The 19,560-nt window shown below is 41.3% G+C and overlaps 1 protein-coding gene across 1 annotated transcript in view; it reads left to right on the top strand.

Annotated features, from left to right (window-relative positions):
• The first annotated feature begins 8,965 nt into the window (after positions 1-8,965).
• LOC119243102 (zinc finger protein 271) overlaps positions 8,966-19,560 on the top strand; it is a 33,112-nt gene continuing 22,517 nt past the window's right edge. Inside the window, 4 exon segments of the mRNA XM_037508654.2 lie at positions 8,966-9,026; positions 10,224-10,721; positions 10,985-11,102; positions 14,681-15,722. Of these exon segments, the coding sequence (XP_037364551.2) occupies positions 10,308-10,721; positions 10,985-11,102; positions 14,681-15,722 (1,574 nt within the window). The 5' untranslated portion in view covers positions 8,966-9,026; positions 10,224-10,307.

Below are 19,560 nucleotides of genomic sequence, written 5' to 3'. Positions count from 1 at the left end.
GCGGTAGGGTGAAATTACTACTCTGAACAAGCCTCTTTCAATTATACCTACACTTATCTTTTTTTTTAATAGAGGCATGTTTTATTTATTTATTTGTTTGTTTGTTTGTTTGTTTGTTTTTTACATGCACTGGGTACAGTCAGAAGCGCGGGAGGGTGAGAGAATTCACCAGAGCCAGAGCTGGGAGCAGAACAGGCAGAAGGACCGAAGTACACTGCTGAGGGGAGCAGCGGGCGGCAGGAGAGGTCTGCGCACCATGTGGGACCCTCCTCTGGTGGCCGGGGAGCAGCCGGGGATCGAACAGGCGCAGCAGAGGCTGCGGGCTGCTTCGCAACCCAGCGCTCAACCGCTGCACCACCGGGGAGGCCCCACTTATCTTTTTTTTTAAAGATTTATTTATTTATGCATACAAGAGCAGGGGTACAGGCCAGAGGTGTGGGGGGTGAGAGGATTCACCAGAGCCAGAGTGGGGAACAGAACAGGCAGATGTACTGAAATACACTGCTGAGGGGCGCAGCAGGCGAGCCAAGAGAGGTCTGCTGCGCCATGTGGGTAGCTCCCTACTGGGGATCGAACTCCTGCTGCAGAGGCTGCTGACAGCCTCACAGGCTGCGTCTTAACCCCTTGCGCCACCAGGGAGGCCCGACCTACATTTATCTTAATGAGGTGGCTGAGAGGATGAGCTGATTGCCAGAGGAAACAGTCAGATGATTTGATATTCAGAACTTTCATCCTATTCCCAACATGTAGGGAGTGGAGGATATTTAGAGATTGAGTTAAACATCAGTGGTCACTAATCTGATCAAACATGCCTATGAGGGAACCTCCATAAAAATTCTAAATAACAACTTCAGGGGCCTCCCCGGTGGCGCAGCGGTTGAGAGCTGGGTTGCGAAGCTGCCCGCAGCCTCTGCAGCGCCGGTTCGATCCCCGGCTGCTCCCCGGCCACCAGAGGAGGGTCCCACATGGCGCGCAGACCTCTCCTGCCGCCCGCTGCTCCCCTCACCTTGGTCCTTCTGCATGCTCTGCTCCCCGCTCTGGCTCTGGTGAATTCTCTCACCCTCCTGCGCCTCTGACTGTACCCAGTGCTTGTATAAATAAATAAATAAATAAATAAATAAATAAATAAATAAATAAATAAATAAATAAATAAATAAATAAATCTTTAAAAAAAAAAATGACTTCTGTTTAAAAAAAAAAATAATAACAACTTCAGAGAGATTTCTGATTGATGAGCAGACCCATATGCCAGGTGGCACGGTCCAAACGGTTGGGACAGATGCTCCTGCACTCAGACCTTTCTGATCTTGCCCTACATACCTCTTCAGCTGGCTACCCATTTACAGCCTTTATAATAAGCCAATATGCCATTTCTTTGCTATAAATCTGTGAACGATTTATAGAAAAGTTTTGAACCTTAATGGGTTGTGGGACTCTCCAATTAGTAGCCAAGTCAGACAGTGGGTAATCTGAGAGCCCACTACTTGTTCCTGGTGTGTAAAGTGACGGATGGTCTTGTGTTCGTGTCTAAAGTGAGGAATAGTCTTGTGGGACTGAGCCCTTAACCTTAGGGTCTGTGCTAACTCTGGGTAGCTAGTGTCAGAATTGAATGAATCTGTAGTGTACCCAGTTGGTGTCCTCAGAAAGCTGTTGCATTATTTGGAAAATCCACACATTTAGAGTCAAAGACATTCAATCTTCTTTTAGTAGACAACTCAAAATGAAAATATGAATTGGAAATCATTATAGATGAACAGAAGACTGAAATCACTCCCCAATAGAAGAAATATATTTGCAAATGAGAAGAGTAGCAGAGATGAGTTTGGCAGAAGCCTACATAAATTAAGTAGGTATTAATGAGAAACTAGCTAGGCAAAGGGTAATGGAATGGCGGAGAAAAAAATAGTGTCCTAGAAACTTGAAAGAAAAAAAAAGGATAAGCAGTCAACAGTGAAGAATGCTAGAGTTCAAGAAGAGTAAAGATTGAGACAAAGTCATTGTATTTGGTCATTACAGCTCAATGCAATGATGAGAGGAAGCTGGACTGTATCCGGCTGAGTAATAAATGAGAAGTATGTATCCTTATCACCATACTTCTGTGATCCTCAAACTCATACTTTAGCATAAGAATAAATTAGAGCCTTAAAATTTTTCGATATACTTTCTCACAAAGGGTATGGGACTGTGTAGCACATTTAGAATAGGCAAAAAATGTGATAACTTAAATTCTTGAAGAGATAAACTTCAGTTGACTGAAATACCACTGAAAAGAACACTTCATTTTCCCAACAGTGATATCCACTATTTATTTGCTAATGTTTTTATACTTGTAAAGCATAAGCACAAAAAGTTAATAGTAGTAAACCTCAATATCCAGAGCAAAATAAATCTAGAAGGCATAATCAATAGTTTTATTCTGAAAGACTCTAAGAAAATATTTATCTTGGGCCTCCCTGGTGGCACAAGGGGTTAAAAGGCAACCTATGAAGCTTTCCACAGCCACACATGAGTTCAATCCCCAGCCAGGGAGCTACCCACATGGCGCAGCAGACCTCTCCTGACCCGCCCTCTGTTCCCCTCAGCAGTGTATTTCAGTCATTCTGCTTGGCCTCTTCTGTTCCCCACTCTGTCTCTGGTGAATCCTCTCACACACACACCCCACACCTCTGGTCTGTACCCCAGTTCTGTATGCATAAATAAATAAATCTTTTTTTTAAAAAAAAAGAAAATATTTATCTTTAATAAGTATTTTTTACAGAATTAAAGCAGCATTCTGACATTAATCTTAACCTTTGTATTCTTTCATTCATTTACCAAAAGAACAAAACAATATAGACTAGCCACTCCCGCGTTGACCCTAGAAGCAGATAGGGCACAGGTTATGTTAAAATGAACTTCAATTCAAACCACTGTCAAGCACTTTTTGGGATCCTCTAACAAAAGAGCACAAAACCATTTTCAAAGGTAAATTATGGCCTCTTATAAGAAGCCATAAACAAAGAGAAAACATTCCTTTGTTTGAACATACCTTCCTGGGAGAAAGAGAAAACTAAAATTCAACTGCCATAATTTCCCTTTTCAAAGAGATTTGTCAAAACAGCCTCTTATTCTTGGCAACTAGCCAATCAGAGAGTAAACACAAAAACCCAAAAGTCAACGAAACTAAATCTGGTCACATTTGCTTTTCTGTGGTCAAGTGGTTCAATTTCTATTTAAAGGTAAAACCTCTTAAACATCATCACTAAACCACCAAACCCACCGGTTTTTTTTTTTTTCCTAACTTCTTTCACTTATAAGTACATAAAGTCTCTGAGCACCTGAGGGTTTCCCTTTCCAACATGAGCTCATTGGTTCTGATTTGTATTTTTCTTTAATGAATTCACGGTTTTGTAACCAAAAAAAAAAAAAAATAGCTTTTCTTGTTTAAAAGTCACTCAGGGAGGTAGAGGTTGGCATTTTTGAGTAGGAATCCCAGTGGACTCTATGTTCTATAAGCACAAAATAAGGAGAGAGCTATCTGTCAGTTTTAGTCTCTGCTATATGCCCAGCAATCTACAACAGTCCCTGCAACATGCAGACACACAGACATAACTGCTTAACAAATGGATCAGAGCCCACATCCGTCTGATTCTGATGTCTGCTCTCTACCCTATCACAGTTTCCCAAATTAATTGCATAATAAGAATCATTTGGGATATTTGGTCAAAATACAAATTCCTAGAACCCTCCCTAGGTGTTTGAATTGAAGGCCTAGAAATGTATGTTTTTAACATAGATCCTGAATAATTAACATTAGGCAAATCCAGATCTGAAGAAATGTTTCTCCCTCCAGCCTCCACATTCTCCACATCAAATCAGTCCCTCCTCTCCCCAATATTAACAAACACAATCATTGAGCATTGTTCTAAATGTATTAGTTCTAACTATTGATGGTCACAATAGCCTTATGAGTCACTACTATAACTACATCCTTTTTTCTGAAAAGGTGACTAAGTCATAGAAAGTTTAAGAAGCCTGTACAAGGTTACAGAGCTAATAATCAATAGAGCAGGGATTTGAACTCAGTCTTGCTCCAGAATATGAACTTGTAACCATTACATTATTCTGCCCATATCCAATATCCCTCCCCCCTCAAAGCAGTGGCCCCAAATATTCCCTTTGGTTACCTATTTCCATTCTGCATAATGAAAATCAGCTTAAAATTTCTATATGCGTAATCACCAAATTTCAAACTTGTAGCTTATATAAAGTTAGGAAAATACGTTATTCATAAAGGTATTCAAGTGGATCTTTTCAATCTTATTGCCTTTTATGTGGTTAGAGTTATTACTGCAGCAGTATGATCCCAGTCATAAAAGCATAATATAATGAATTTTTAAAAGCAAGGCAAATCCAGAAAAGGTAGGCATATTAGGTTGTACCTCTTGAAAAGGTATTTAAATTATAAATATATTTGGTATTCAGGAGCCCTGGAGGTAACCAGGTTGCCTAACAAGATTGAAAGAAATGAATTTCTCATTAGGCATTGTCAAACAGAAATGCAATGAATATTCAGCTAGTTCACTGTTCTGTAAAAAGTTCAATTAAAACTTAAATCTCCTTCTAGTGATAATTGCTATAACTAAAGAATGAAGACAAGTAACAGCAAGCTTAAGGCAACCAAATTAGATTTTTAAACATGTCATACTAGGTATAATAAAATGAGGTACTCAAGTGCACTCAAGTGCTACTGTATTTTTTAAAGCTTTCTTTCCAGACTAACTACAAAAACATTAGAAAATGTTTTTTCTTTAGCTAAGTTTTTTTTTATTATGCAAAGTACATGTATGTAGAAAGGCATTGTTTTCTTTTATTCATAAGCTAAATTTCGATCTTTGTGAGTCACCCCTAAGTCTGAACAGAATCCTAGTGAGACATCTTTCTGAAGTGGCTGACAGGATTAAGAACCAGGATGGGATGCTTTCTAGTGATTTGTCATTGCAGGGGGGGAAAGTAAAACAATAATATAAACTATCTGTAGGTTTAATTCTGTTCTAAGAATAATAAATGCAAAAATGCACTTCATGAGCAACTCTAAGGGTTTTCTTTGACATTAAAGCAAAGAGAAACAACTTAGTAAATAAGGGCTTTGTTTACTCTTTTGTATGTGACAAATAACCACTGTCTCTTCCAGTTAATACATCTATTATCTCTTTATAAAAAGCACAAAGCTAAATGGGTGACATCATTAGAAACAGCAATAGAATATAATAGCATAATAGCTATTCTTCATTTTCTGTATTTGCTGATTTGGTATCTTGGAGTCATGGGGCCATGCTAATTACCCAAGGTTTTATACACCTCCACCAATGGGCATGAGGAAATCTTATTCCAAACCCATAAACCACAAGCCTTAACTGTGTTTTGCTCCCTGACAATAGAGGATCTCCCTGCCTGAATACATGCTGTCACTATAATAATACAGGTTTAGTCCTAGTTCTCTTTTTCTCTATGCTTCTCTATATGAGTGGCCCCATGTGATCCTCTATGGCATGTGGTACCTCCCATCCCTCAGGGAATTGTGTATAATACTTTTCTTTCAAAGGCAATTGTATCGTATCTGATCAAAAGGAAACCCCAGGTTCATTTCGTATTAAAAAATAAAAAGAATAGTCTCAAAATAGAATCCTTTTTGCCAGGCCCCTCAGCCTTCATAATCTCACTGCAGTTTCAATCTATCCCAAAGGATAAACCTAAACCAATCAATTTGGTGTTTCCAGATCAGCCTGATAAGAAAGCCCTGCCTAGCCCCTGAGGAAAGATGGTTTTACCTGAAATAACCTTTCTTTTGCTAATAACCTCATCCTACTCTCCTCTCTGTAAGTACTCTCCATTTTGTGTAAATCCTTCAAGTATCAAGGTGAGATGCTGCCCAATTCATGAATCATTGAATGAAGTCAATCCAATCTCTAAATTTGTGATTTTTGTTTTTTTACATTAAAATAATGTAAACATACTATTGAATTAAGGAATCCTAATGTGGCCTTATTTCCACACATCAAGCTATGTGGGATAATAAAAAAAACCTTAAAGAATAAAAACTTTTAGTATGGTTTTCTATTCTGCAGTTGCAAGCATTCCTTCTGTCACCAGTTCCACTCCTAAGTAGCAGGCTTCTCAATATAATAGGCTATGATAGAGGCAAAAAAAATACTGCCAAAATTTCCTCCTCTGTTTAAGCTTCCCTCCTATTAAAAAAAGTGGAGTCTACACCCCCTTCCCATGAATCTAGTCCCTCTGCCAACAGAATATATCAATAGCAAAAGAAATATAAAGCCAATTCCAGACCTAAGGCTTTAGAGAACAGGCATCTTCTCATTCACCTTTACTCTGTTAGAAACCAGGCACTATGTAAGAAAGTTTAGGCTAAATTCCTGAAGGATAAGAAATACAAGTGTTACAGGGCAGCGAGAGGGGCACCCCAGACCCCGCAAACCTGCCTGCTCTAAATAGGTTTTGCCATCCGCCGCATCAACACAAAACATATGAGACTTTAATGAAAAGGAACTTTAATACAATTAGTAAACAACACAGGAAAGAATAGTTTCTAAATCAAGCACCCAAAATTACCCATCCCCTTCTGGGTAAAAGGCCACCCAAGCGATATCGGCCCAGAGCAAGGCCCAAAAGCCTGCCACAAGCCTAAAGCACCTTTCAGTGGGGACCCACAGAAAAGGATCAGAAACAACCAGACAAGTCTGGGAGGAAAAGAGCAAAATCAAAATCAAGGTAAAAGCTGCCACTGTTATCCTCCCCACAGGTCTCTCACCCACATCTGTGTCACCCAGTCCACGACCAAAAGGCAAGCTCAGTTTCTTCACATGTGTCTCTGCTCCATTTGCCTCCTCCAGGTCTCCTTCTGGCTCTCATTCCTGCTTCCTTTCTTCTCAGTCTCCTCTGCAGCTTCTTACCTTCTCTGACACTACTCCACCCTCCTTTGGGTGGGGCAAGGAACCTGGAACCTCCCCCTTTGCTGGGGACCACCCTGTTACACAAGGAGAGAGGTCTTACGGAGAAGTTGCACATAACTCCCATTAAAAGGTACCACAAAGATCACAGCAAAGTGAGTGAAGCCACTTTGCATCTTCCAGTTCAGTTATGCCACATTCATAAAACACGGACCAGCCACCTCTGCTAAATTCCTGCTGCCTAAATTCCTGGTTACAGAACCATAAGCAATAAAACACCTGCTGTTTTTAGTCACTAAGACTTAGAATGGTTTTGTATACAACAGATAATGGAAACACAAAGTAATAATATTTGTTCTCTAGCTTTAAAAATGTTCTAGTCACTTCACATTGATTAAGAATTATGAACCACTCAATTCTTTTTTTTTTTAAAGATTTATTTATGCATACAAGAAGCATGGAGGGGGGCGGTGAGAGGATTCACCAGAGACAGAGTGGGGGACAGAACAGGCAGATCAACTGAAATACACTGCTGAGGGGAGCAGCAGGCAAGTCAGGAGAGATCTGCTGCACCATGTGGGCAGCTCCCTGGCCAGGGATCGAACTCGTGTTGCAGTGGCTGCAGATAGCCTCCTAAGTTGCGTCTCAAGCCCTTGAGCCACCAGGGAGGCCCTGAACCACTCAGTCCTAATGACTATTTTTTCAAAATATATTTTAATGTAGTAGCTCACAAAAGAATGTGTCTGTATATTTATTTCTTTGAATCAACATCTAAGACTAAATAAAAATAAAAGGGAAAATATTTGTACTAAATGAGTTGATAGCCTTAGCAAATAGAACTCCCACAAATATTAAAGAAAAATAATGACACCTCAATTTTTAAAAAATGAGAAAAGCCATTTCTCTTTAGAGCCATTCATGTTCAATAGATTTGAGGGGAAATATCTTAATCTTGAGCTCACTAATTTAAAAGAAATGAAAATTAAAACAATAAATGACATCATTTTCACCTACTAAATAGCCAAAGAATACTTTAAATACTACGACCAATACCCACTAGCTTTAGAAAACATGGGAAAACCCTATATTAGAAGCTCAGTCTGGGACACCCAAGTCTCCTTGAACTGTGGAGACTTTGGCGTCTCCCTCGACTTTGCACAGGCTATATGGCTGTAAAAGGGGCATAACATAGCTACCACACAGCGCAGTTTCAGGTTCAATGCTATGCAGAGGGAAGAGCAGTATGATTGTTATTCAATCTGTTATTCAGTGGTTATTCCATCTGTTCATCCACGGATTTACTTTTTTTTAAAGATTTATTTATGCATACAAGAACTGGGGCTCAGGCCAGAGGTGGGTGGCGTGAGAGGATTCCCCAGAGACGGCGTGGAGCAGAATAGGAGGATCTACTGAAATACACTGCTGAGGGGAGCAGCCGGGGAGTCAGGAGAGGTCTGCTGTACCACGTAGGTCCTTGGCGGGGCTCGAACTCGCGCTGCAGTGGCTGCAAATAGCTTCATAGTGCTGCGTGTTAACCCCTGGCGCCACCAGGGAGACCCCCCCACGGGTTTATATTTTGCAGGTGAAACGGGGAAAGTCCTGGAATCACAAGAAAATCTTAATACTTTTCGGGAAAACTGGAGATGGAATGCACCGGGAGTGGGGGGACACCACGTCTAGCAGACCGCGGTGGGGAAAAGCCAGCGCAGAGGCCGAGCGGCGCCCCCGCGGGAGGGGCCACCCGCGGCCCCCACCACCCCGCCCCCCCACGCACCCCGCCCCCCCCACGCACCCCGCCCCCCACGCACCCCGCCCCCCCACGCACCCCGCCCCCCCCCACGCACCCTCGCCTCGCGCCCACGCGCGGGCTCTGACGCTCTGCGGGGCCCGCAGCCCCGCAGCAAAGGCGGTGGGAAGCGTCGGATCCACGGCGCTGATTGGCTGCCCGCGGGTATGGGGCGGGGCTGCCGGGGTCTCGGGAGGGCGCGCGAGCGGAACGTCATCGCCGCGCACTTCCGGTCTTTGTGGCTCGGCGCTCCGGGTCTGCGGCTCAGGTTCTGGCCGCTCCTGGGCTTTGCGGTGAGGGACGCGGGCCCTGAGGCGGGGGAGGGCGGGAGGCCGCGCGGCGCGGGCGGCGGGCGCGGGTGCAGGAGCTGGGCTTCTCGGCCTGCCGGTCCCCGAGTCGCGTCCTGTCCGGCGGCGTCTCCGACCGTCCTGGGGACGCAGAGGAGGCCAGCGCTGCAGCCCCTGCTTTCCAGCGCTAAGGACAGTTATTCCTCCTGACCCGCGACTTCGCAAATGCTGTGCTTTAACGGGATGGAGAAATAGGCGAGTGCGACCCAGGCTGGTTATTAAGCCACAGACGAGTAACTTAAATATTCTGATCACTGCAAGTAATTGTGTTAGGGTTAAAGTCCACTTATCGGTCCTGTTCATGCAAGCGCACACCTGCCTGTCGGTATTTACCCATCCTAAAACCAGATCATGTTTTATCTCTATTGCAAAAAATAATACATAATTATTTGTTAACATTTCACTTGAAAAGTTTTTACTCCAGTGTACTCTAAGCTGTTTTGAGAGCTGAGGTTGATCTTTTTTGTTGTTTGTATCTCTACATCCAACATGTTTTTGAACACATGGTGAGTATTTAACAAATACTTCTTGGTTAGTTCCTCAGACTGACTTATTCATGAGCAAATCCCTTTTTACCTATAGTAAGTGCCCAATGTTGTTGAATTCGGTGAATATCAAATTTGATGCAATTGCAAATACCTAATAATTTTGTATTTAAATCAACTTGTGCTTAATAAGAATTTTTTTAAGAAGTTTTACTACTGAGATGAAAATCAACATTATTTGCTATAAATAGTAATTTAAAATACATTTTTTAAAAACAACATTATTAAGCCCTAGCTGATATTGTTACCGTTGGAAGTCTGAGGACTATGCTTTTATTAAAAAGGGAGCTCTAAATTTTACATGTCTGTTGAAGACAGATTTTTCTCCTTGGTGCAATTAGAATTGAAAGTAACTTGAAAGGGAAATTTCTCAGTATATTAGTACTGCATTAAAAGCTTCTAAAATAATTTATTTAACCCCTGGTGGCAGGGATTCTGCAAGTTAGGAGACATTGATGAGGTGAGTGATTTTTGTCACTAGTTTAGTTACAGTCCCAAACCTTTTTCAGTATGTTACTGTAATGACTGATCTTTATTATTTAAGTTCTTAGTAATTTTTTCCACTGCTGTAAGTTAACAGTGCTTTTATATCCTTCAGGAAATAAAAAGTTTACTCAAAGAAAAACCTGAAGCACACCACCCAGTTGTAGTCAGTTTTTTTGCTAAGCTGTTTCAGTGCAGAATGGCTGTGGAATCCAGAGCAATTTCAACTCTCCTACCTCAGAATCCTCAGGAACAAGAACTAATACTAGTGAAAGTAGAAGAAAGTCTTTCCTGGGCCTCGAAATTTAAACAGAATAGGGGTACCCGATCCTGTCAAGAATTGTTTCGCCAACAATTCAGAAAGTTTTGCTACCAGGAGACACCCGGACCCCGGGAGGCGCTGGGCCGACTCCAGGAGCTTTGCTATCAGTGGCTTATGCCAGAGTTGCACACAAAGGAGCAGATCCTGGAATTGCTGGTGCTGGAGCAGTTCCTGAGCATTTTGCCTGAAGAGCTGCAGATCTGGGTTCAGCAACATAGTCCACGAAGCGGCGAGGAAGCTGTCATGCTGTTGGAGGATCTGGAGAGGGAATTTGATGATCCAGGGCAGCAGGTGGGAACAGGGAGAAGTAATATGTTGTGGGAAAAGGAATTTACAGACTGGAGCATGTGTCAGTCATCGTAACAATAGGATGAAAATTTGTCTTTACTGAATCATAACCCGGAAGTGACTGTTAGGACCATACCAGTCTCTATCCTTAAGTTGTTCTTTACCCCTCATCCCAGGAAATGTCTTCATTGACCTCTTTGAAATTTTTACTGAGTAGTTTCCCTAGGGATTTCCTCAGAAAGCTAACCATATTTTACTGATTTCAGGTCCCAGTTAGTCCACAGGGACCAGCAGTGCCTTGGAAGGATTTGACATGTCTTGGAGCACCCCAAGAGTTAAAGACACAGCTGAATCCCTGGGAACCTTGCCTTTCCCCCAAAAGTGGTAAGAAATAGAAACTCATCTGGAAATTATTAGCAATTAGATCTCTAGTTTTAATTGCATTTTACAGACATGTCAGATGTGAGCCTCACCTTTATTGTTCTAGACCTGCATGCTCACGACAGTGACTTTGTATTCAGCAATCTTCATGCATTGTAGTCATTCCCTCTTTGTGTCAGTTATTCGCTTGTTTTTTCATTATGTAATTCCTTAGGGTGCTAAAACATATCTAGTACTGTGGTGTGTACTAGGTCTCTGTCTTTAAAGAATGTTATGGTCTAAATGTTATAGTCTAGACAAGCAAAAATGCCATTGCAATATATAATAAAAGTAGCCACTGGGTATTTTGGAGCACATGTTTGGCACCTGACTACTCAATGTTAGAGGTTCCAGGAACACTTTGGAGAAAGACACCTCAGCTAAGACTTGAACTGTGCATAGGAGAAAGTCAAGTAAATAGATGGGAAGAGGAAGGGAAAACTGTTTCTCTACTTAACACTGCTAACATCACAAGTGTAGGATTTCCCTGGCATTAAGCAATTCTGACTCTACCCAGAATTAGCACACGTCCCATAGTTCAGGGTTCAGTCCCACAAGCTGCCCCTCAACCTTAAAATGCCAATCTCAAGTAGCTATTCCTTGGGCTAACCTTCTGTCCATCTTGGCTATTCAGGGAGTTTGTGACCACCTCCCTCGGGTTTCACAATTTACAATAATGGGTCACAGAACTTGGAAACACCTGATTTACTTTCACCAGCATATTATAAAAAATATGCTGACTGTTGAAGAGAGTGAGAGAAGTGTCCTGCTCTTAGGAGCTTCTGTCCCTGTGGCTTTTTAGTGTGCCACTTTCCAGACTCTAGAATGCATTCATCATTCTTGAAACTCTCTGAGCCATTTTGTACAATCTTTTTATGGAGATTTCACTACTTAGGCATGACTGTTTAAATTTTGGCCAATAGTGATTGACTCTATCTCCAGCCCCTCTCCCTGGAGGTCAGGGTAGGACTGGAAGATCCAACTCTCCAGTTATATAATGGGGGCAAATAAACCCCATTCTCCAGTAATCAATCACTTAGGTGTGGTTAAAAGGGGCTCATTATGAGTAACATAAGATACATCTCACCTCTACCACCCAAGAAATTCCAAGTGTCTTAAAAGCTCTGCCAGAAACTGGGGATGAAGACCAAATACATATTTTCTGTATATTACACAGCAGCAACCACAAATTGCTAAAGGTGAGAGAATACAATGTCCGGGAACTGCAGGGACAGTGCGGGGCCCCATTTAGTGATTTTTTTCAGTGGAAACTCTATTTCAGATTTTGAATTTTCATCTTTTCTTGGGCTATCGATGTGTAGTACAATACTCTGGTGTTACTGGGTAGTGGCAGTAACCTGAAGCCCCAGTTAGTCCAGGATGAGGTCATACTCTACAGTGTTGCCAATGTTTTTTGGATATCGTGTTTTGTTTTCATGTTCTATCATGTCTGTTTTTCACTTTTAGTTAGTATTCAATGAATTACCTGAGATATTAAATGCCTTTTTTTTTTTAATAAAGTAGGCTTTGTGTTAGATGATTTTGGCCAGCAGTAAGTTAATATAATTTTTCTGGGCACATTAAAGGTAGGCTAGCTGCACTGCGATGTTCAGTACCTTAGTATTAAATGCATTTTCCATTTACGATATTTTCAACTTGCTCTGGGTTTAGTGGATCGTAATCCCATCCATTTGTGGAGGAAAATCTTGTTCAATATAACTTGAATAGAGAAGTTATAGGGGAGTACTGGTGAGAGATGAAAAGAGGAAAATGGGACCTAGGATATAAACCTTACCTGTTATCCTCACTAGATTGTACAGAGTTGGAGTCCAGTTGAAGGATTTTGGACACAGGTGTGATTGGATTTATGTTTTAGAATTTAACTGCAGAGTGGAGAATGAATTTGAGGAAGTCAAAAAATGTGTAGTCCAGGTAACCACAGTGAATAAATCAAGACATATTATGTATTATGATAAGAGGTGGGGTAGAGCAAAACCAACTTGTTTTTTGGGGGTTTGTTTTTTGGGTTTTTTTTTTTTTTTTGCATATTTCAGTTGCATTGCAGTAGCTGGTAACTGCTAAAAGAGGAGCCTGATTATATCAACTTAATCTTTTTAAGTTATTAATGTCTTCTGTTAATAAAAACTTCTCTCCCCCGCCCCCCCAAAAAAAAGTGGAGGTGGAGGGAGAGGATTTGAGGATGATACTCAGGTTTCCATCTTGAATAACCTGGTTAATGGTTGTGCTATTCATATAATGGGAAAACATAAGGGGAAAATACATCTGATGATGTGTTCAATTGTTTGGTTTAGGAATTTTTGGTGCTTGTGAAATATTCACAGTATGCCCAATTAGCATTTTGGGTAGGAGAGTCTAAAGCTCAAAGAGAGAACTAAGATAGAATTGGGGATCTGGGGAGACATTACATTGCTAATGTAAGTACTGATTGAAGTCTAGGTGGTAGAGTTTGTAGAGTAAGAATACATTAGAACCCAGACCAGAATGTAGAATTCATGTTTGTGTGATTGACCTTTGTAGGGTAAGGTAAAAAGTATCAGGCTTTTCTGCCCTCCCACCATTAGGATGGATGACAGAACTCTGTGGTCCTGAATGCATGCCTGATGGTGGGCATGTGGAATAGGGTGTGGGCATATGTAGATAGGATTCATCTGGGCTAAGACTGGACTTTCAAGGGCAGCGTCACGGGGACACCAGCAGAAGAAGCAGAGAAGCCGAGAGAAGCAGAAGCCAAGAGCAGAGAAGCAGAGAGAACGCTGGAGAGGCCAGAAAGAGTGAAGACTTGCTGGGGGCTGGGAGGCTGGCAGGCCAGCACCCCTGTCTGCCATATGCCTGATAAATCCCAATAAAAGCCTGAAAACCCACCGAGGTCTCCAGGACTCTCTCCTCCCTTACCCGGTCTGCTGGATCATAGAAAACCTGTACTGTGTCTGTCCTGCCACTACAACCTTAAATCTAAGAAGGAACAGTCACAGAAATCAGACACTGAAAGAGACTGTCTCTAGAAGGAAGGCGTGGTCCCCAGTATCAGTGTCGCAGAGAGGCCAGCTAAGTAAGATCTAGAAAGTATCCATTGGATTAAGCAGCTGTGGAGTTGGTGACATTGATGAGACTAGTATGGGAGTTGGAGGCATAAGGTAGAAACCTTGTGCAGAGTGGGAATGAGTATAAAAACCCTTTCAAGAAGCTTTACTCTGAATGTGAGTGAGTGAGGTTACAGAGTTGGTTTTAAAAGATTGAAAAACCTGACAACTGTCACTGAGGAAGAGGTAGTATAATAGGCAAGGAATAATAGGTAATTGATCAATTGAAATCTCAGAGGAGACTTGAAAGGATGAAATTCAAACTATGTAGAGACATTAGTATTAGAAAGGAAGGTGGACTCTGTTATGGCTAATTAAAAGATACATGAGGACAGTGGCATCTTGTGTTAAGTAGAAACTCCTGTTTTGTCTAGCAAAGAAAGTGAGTATTGAGAGTAACTGGAGAAATATGAACCCTGGCTTTTGCTATTTTCATTTCAGATTGTGAGAACAATGAATCGGCAACAAAGAACCCTTTGAGAAAACAATCACAAGGACTTCCCCAGGAACCTTCATTGGGAGGAGTTAGTGAACACAAAAGCAATTTAGAATGGCAGCAAGGAAGTGCTACCAGGGAGAATTTAAAATCCCCTTCCCAAGAGGGCAGTTTTAGTCAAGTAATGTTCACACACAAATCTTTGGATAAAAGAGACCATCGTGATGAACCTCAAAGAAGCTTGATTCTAAGTACAAACTCTATAACATATCAGAAAGTTCCTACAGAAGAGCGACCTTATAGATGTGATGTATGTGGGCACAGCTTCAAACAGCATTCCTCACTAACACAACATCAGAGAATCCACACTGGAGAGAAGCCCTATAAATGTAACCAGTGTGGGAAGGCCTTTAGTTTAAGATCGTATCTTATTATTCATCAGAGGATTCATAGTGGTGAAAAAGCATATGAATGTAGTGAATGTGGGAAAGCCTTTAACCAGAGCTCAGCCCTCATTAGACATCGGAAAATTCATACTGGTGAGAAAGCTTGTAAGTGTAATGAATGTGGCAAAGCATTCAGTCAAAGTTCATATCTCATTATACATCAAAGAATTCACACTGGTGAAAAGCCCTATGAATGTAATGAGTGTGGGAAAACCTTTAGCCAAAGCTCAAAGCTTATTAGACATCAACGAATTCATACAGGAGAAAGACCTTATGAATGTAACGAATGTGGGAAAGCTTTCAGGCAGAGCTCGGAGCTGATAACCCATCAGAGAATACATAGTGGAGAAAAACCCTATGAATGTAATGAGTGTGGAAAAGCCTTCAGCTTGAGTTCAAACCTCATCAGACATCAGAGAATTCATAGTGGAGAAGAACCTTATCAGTGTAATGAATGTGGCAAGACTTTCAAAAGAAGCTCAGCCCTTGTTCAGCATCAGAGAATCCATTCTGGGGATGAAGCTTACATATGTAATGAATGTGGGAAGGCTTTCAGGCACAGGTCAGTCCTTATGCGCCATCAGAGAGTCCACACTGTAAAGTAACTTGGGAGTACTGTAAATACTTCAGTCAGATTTATATGTTTAGTCAAAGGGTTTACTTGGAGCACGACTCCATAAAGGTTGTAAACTTCTAGGTCTTGAGTCAGTCAAACTTTCTGTAGCACTTACCAATGGTAATGCAAATTGTCCCTTGAAAGCTTTTCTATGACATCGGAACAGCAGATGGAAGAATCACTACTTCCAGCTTTTCTCTTACATTAGGAATACTCAGGAAATAGGAGAAATGGGAATGTAACAATGAAACCTCATGTTCCTCGAGAATGTCAGAAAGAGGGTATAGCAGCCCAGGCTCTGTCACTACACCTGCTTATCATAGTGCAGGTTGGAGGATGGTGTGGACAGTATTAGGGAGATTTTGTTTCAGGAAGACAAAAATTTTACTAAGAACAGTAACAGGGCCTCAAGACAGATGGTGAGAGTTTCAGCATTGATTTGTTGAGCTGTAGGCAGGTCAGAAATGAGATACTGAGAAGAATACCAGCTGATTTATGCAACAGTTTTTGAGTGCTGCTTTCTATGAGGCACGAGGTATAAAAAGGAAAATAAGACATTGTCTCTACAGTTTAATGGGCAAGACAAAAACGCAATGACACTGTGATATGGTCAGTTCTCTGTGACATTAAGGTTTGCCTGATCCAGCCTTGGATCAGGAAAGGCTTCTGAGGAAAATGACCTGAAGCATGAGTAGGTATTAGAGAACAGTGTCCCCAGCAGAAAGAACAACAGTCAAGGCTGTGAAAATGTCTGGAACATCTGGAAATTAAAAGGCCATTTTGTGTAGAGCATTTCTGTTGCGTTTTTTGAAGTGGAATCATATCTATAAAGAAGCATGGATGTAATCAGACTCTTAAGCAGTGCCTGTAGCGAAATATGAGCCAGTAGAGAAGTTTCTATTAATAGACAAAACCTGGAGTCCTTGGGCTGTGGAGTGGTAAGGAGCTTTGGTCTGCCCTGACCCCAGGAAAGGTTAATGTAGTGTCCTTGCCCAACTTACAGGCTAGGCTAGCATTCCGGTAGGTGGGTAGGGATGGTGTTGAGAAAGAATCCTTCACAAGAGGTTAAGAGTCAACCAAGTTCTAAGTCTCCCTCTTGCAGAATTAAGGACTTCTTTGGCTTTTAAGACAATATTAAAACTGCTATCAGATTCCAATAATTCCCAAGACTCAGGAGCTGCTCTGTCTGCCATATCATTTGTTTTGGGGCCAGTATCCCCTGATTTCTAGAACATCCCCGGGGCTCAGGTACTGAAACAGTTGCTGGATCTGACTTACTCTCCAGGAACCTTTCCATGTTCCAGTTTTGTCTTATATCATCAATATTTCACTATCTCCTATGAATTTTTTTTTAAAACATTAAAGGGGAATGACAGCAGAAAGTAAAGTAACAATCATGGTCAATCCAGGGACTACCCTCTTCTGAGGGATCCAGCAGAAAAAGTGCCCTTAGCCTGGTGTTTGCCAGTGCAAGGCAGATTGGAGTATAAGTTAGCAACAGAAAAATATGCTATCCAAAGGTTGGTGATACCATACACCTAACCAAAAATAAAAGTCTATGGGAGTCTGGAATCCTAGGCACAGGAAGAGTTTTCATTAGGATAAAAAGAAGTAATGTTACTAGTGGGCCATAAATAGATGTTCATTTACTAACCAGTAGGAATGACAGCTCAATGCCCATTCTTGCAGAGAATGTGAATAGAAGGATATGGTCATTTGGGAAAGATGATAAAATGAAACAAAATAACATGGTAGGAGCTATTGCAATTCATTTCCTCTTCCATGGGGAAAGATCCAAACAAGTAGAAATTGATACATGTTACAAAAGGGAGATAGTCTTTATAGAGTTCTTACATAATGGTAAGAGTATCATAGGTACTTGCTATGGGCTTTTTATTTATGTATTCTCAAGCCCATATATTGCAGGGGAGGAAGTGAAGGATTAGGATCATGGGGTTTTCAAGGTCTTAAGGTTAAAAAGTGGTGAGGTCAGACTTTGAAGCCAGGAAATAGGAACCCAGAATCCTGTGGCGCCACTACTCCCTACTAATCTCCCAATAGAAAAAAAAATGGTATTTAAATAGGCAAATCACAAAAGAATAAATGCCCCTCTTCAGTGTTCAGCCTTGCTGAATTAAGAATGTATAGGGAAGCAAGAGTTGAAATAGCACTTCCCCTACTCTCCCACCAAAACACTAACAAGGATTCAGGGAAATTGGGACTCGATGCTGCTGGTAACAAGTGAATAGATAATATCTCTGGCCACCAATACTGGAAGCCTTAACCATTGCCTTTTGACTTCACAATTCTACCAGGAAATACATGATTCAGAAACCATCATGAATGTACAAAATCTTAAAATCTGTTAAAAGTGATGTGGATTAATATTAGAAGAAATGGCAAAGCATATCTTGTTAAGTAAAAATATATGTATAATGTTATTTCATGTAAAAATTATTTATGCATTAAAAATACTGGAAATATGTAATTCCAAAGGCTATACTGGTTATCTCTGGGTGATGAGATGATGGCTGATTTTTTCTTGTGCTTTTTTCTGTCTTCCAAATTTTTCTACTATATATATCTAAAATTAAAGAAGCCAAGGGCCTCTCCGGTGGCACAGTGGTTGAGCACTGGGTTGTGAAGCTGCCCGCAGCCTCTGCGGCGCCAGTTCGATCCCCAGCTGCTCCCCGGCCACTGGAGGAGGGTCCCACATGGTGCGCGCAGACCTCTCCTGCCGCCCGCTGCTCCCCTCAGCAGTGTACTTCGGTCCTTCTACCTGCTCTGCTCCCCGCTCTGGCTCTGGTGAATTCTCTCACCCTCCCGCGTTTCTGACTGTACCCAGTGCTTGTATAAATAAATAAATACATATTTTTAAAAAAATAAAAAATTAAAGAAGCCAAGACTAGTCAAGAAATACACACTTCGATATCTTACGAACATCACACTTTCTGTACAATCTCTGTCCCTCCCCAAGTCCTAGGAGGTAAGTGAACTTGTTAGCTGTGATCTGTGATTTTCTCATTGATAAATAACAATAGCAGATGCACCCATTTTATATACCAAAAAAAAGGATGAATTATATGTAGTGTAATTAATTGCATGAAGATTAGTGGTTGAGAGAAACAATAGTCTTGAAGTGGAAATATTTGTTTTTGTTAGTGCCTTTCTATAGATTCTGCAGCTATAAGTCACCTCACAACTCTGGACCCTAAGTTTAAAGCTCAGGTAAATAAATCTCTTTCAGTTAATACTTCAACATTCTAAGTGTTTATGAAATGGAAGGGGGGCACTGATAATAGATATTGAATGTAATTGTTTTTCTCCATCACCGGCTTTGAAAAGTAAAGTACCTCCTGCCTTTCCTTTCTGCTCATGACCCTCCAATTTCTCTTAGCATAGTGTGGGAGGAGGAGGAAAAGTGTCTGCCTTAAGTGGATCTTGCACAGATTCCCAGATATAAAAATAATGTGTAGATTGGGTAAGGTGCTTAATAAATATCAGTTGCCTACCTCTCCCCTCCATCATTTCCATAGATTGGAATTAACACTGTTGCAGAGATTAAAAATTTTAAGTAAATCTAATGTTCATCTTTCCAAGCTTTTCTGAAAGCCTTTGCTTCTCTTGCCACAAAATGAGTCCTTACAGCAAAAGGAATTGCCAATTAGAATAATTTCCAATGCAGGAGGAACTGACCTAGAGAGCAGTTCTGCAAAGTCAAAAAAGAGTGAGCCTTTGGGCAGATCCCACTTAAAACCAGCCACCACCCTGCTTTCTGGTGGATCAGGACCAAACATTTCTACTCCGTAATGTGGCTTCTTGT

Source organism: Talpa occidentalis, unplaced genomic scaffold (assembly GCF_014898055.3).
Source record: "Talpa occidentalis isolate TD23 unplaced genomic scaffold, MPIMG_talOcc4v2.1 talOcc4.13, whole genome shotgun sequence".
Classification (NCBI taxonomy): Eukaryota; Metazoa; Chordata; class Mammalia; order Eulipotyphla; family Talpidae; genus Talpa; species Talpa occidentalis.
Note: the sequence above shows the minus strand (reverse complement) of the source record. Positions and strands in the feature narration are given on the sequence as shown.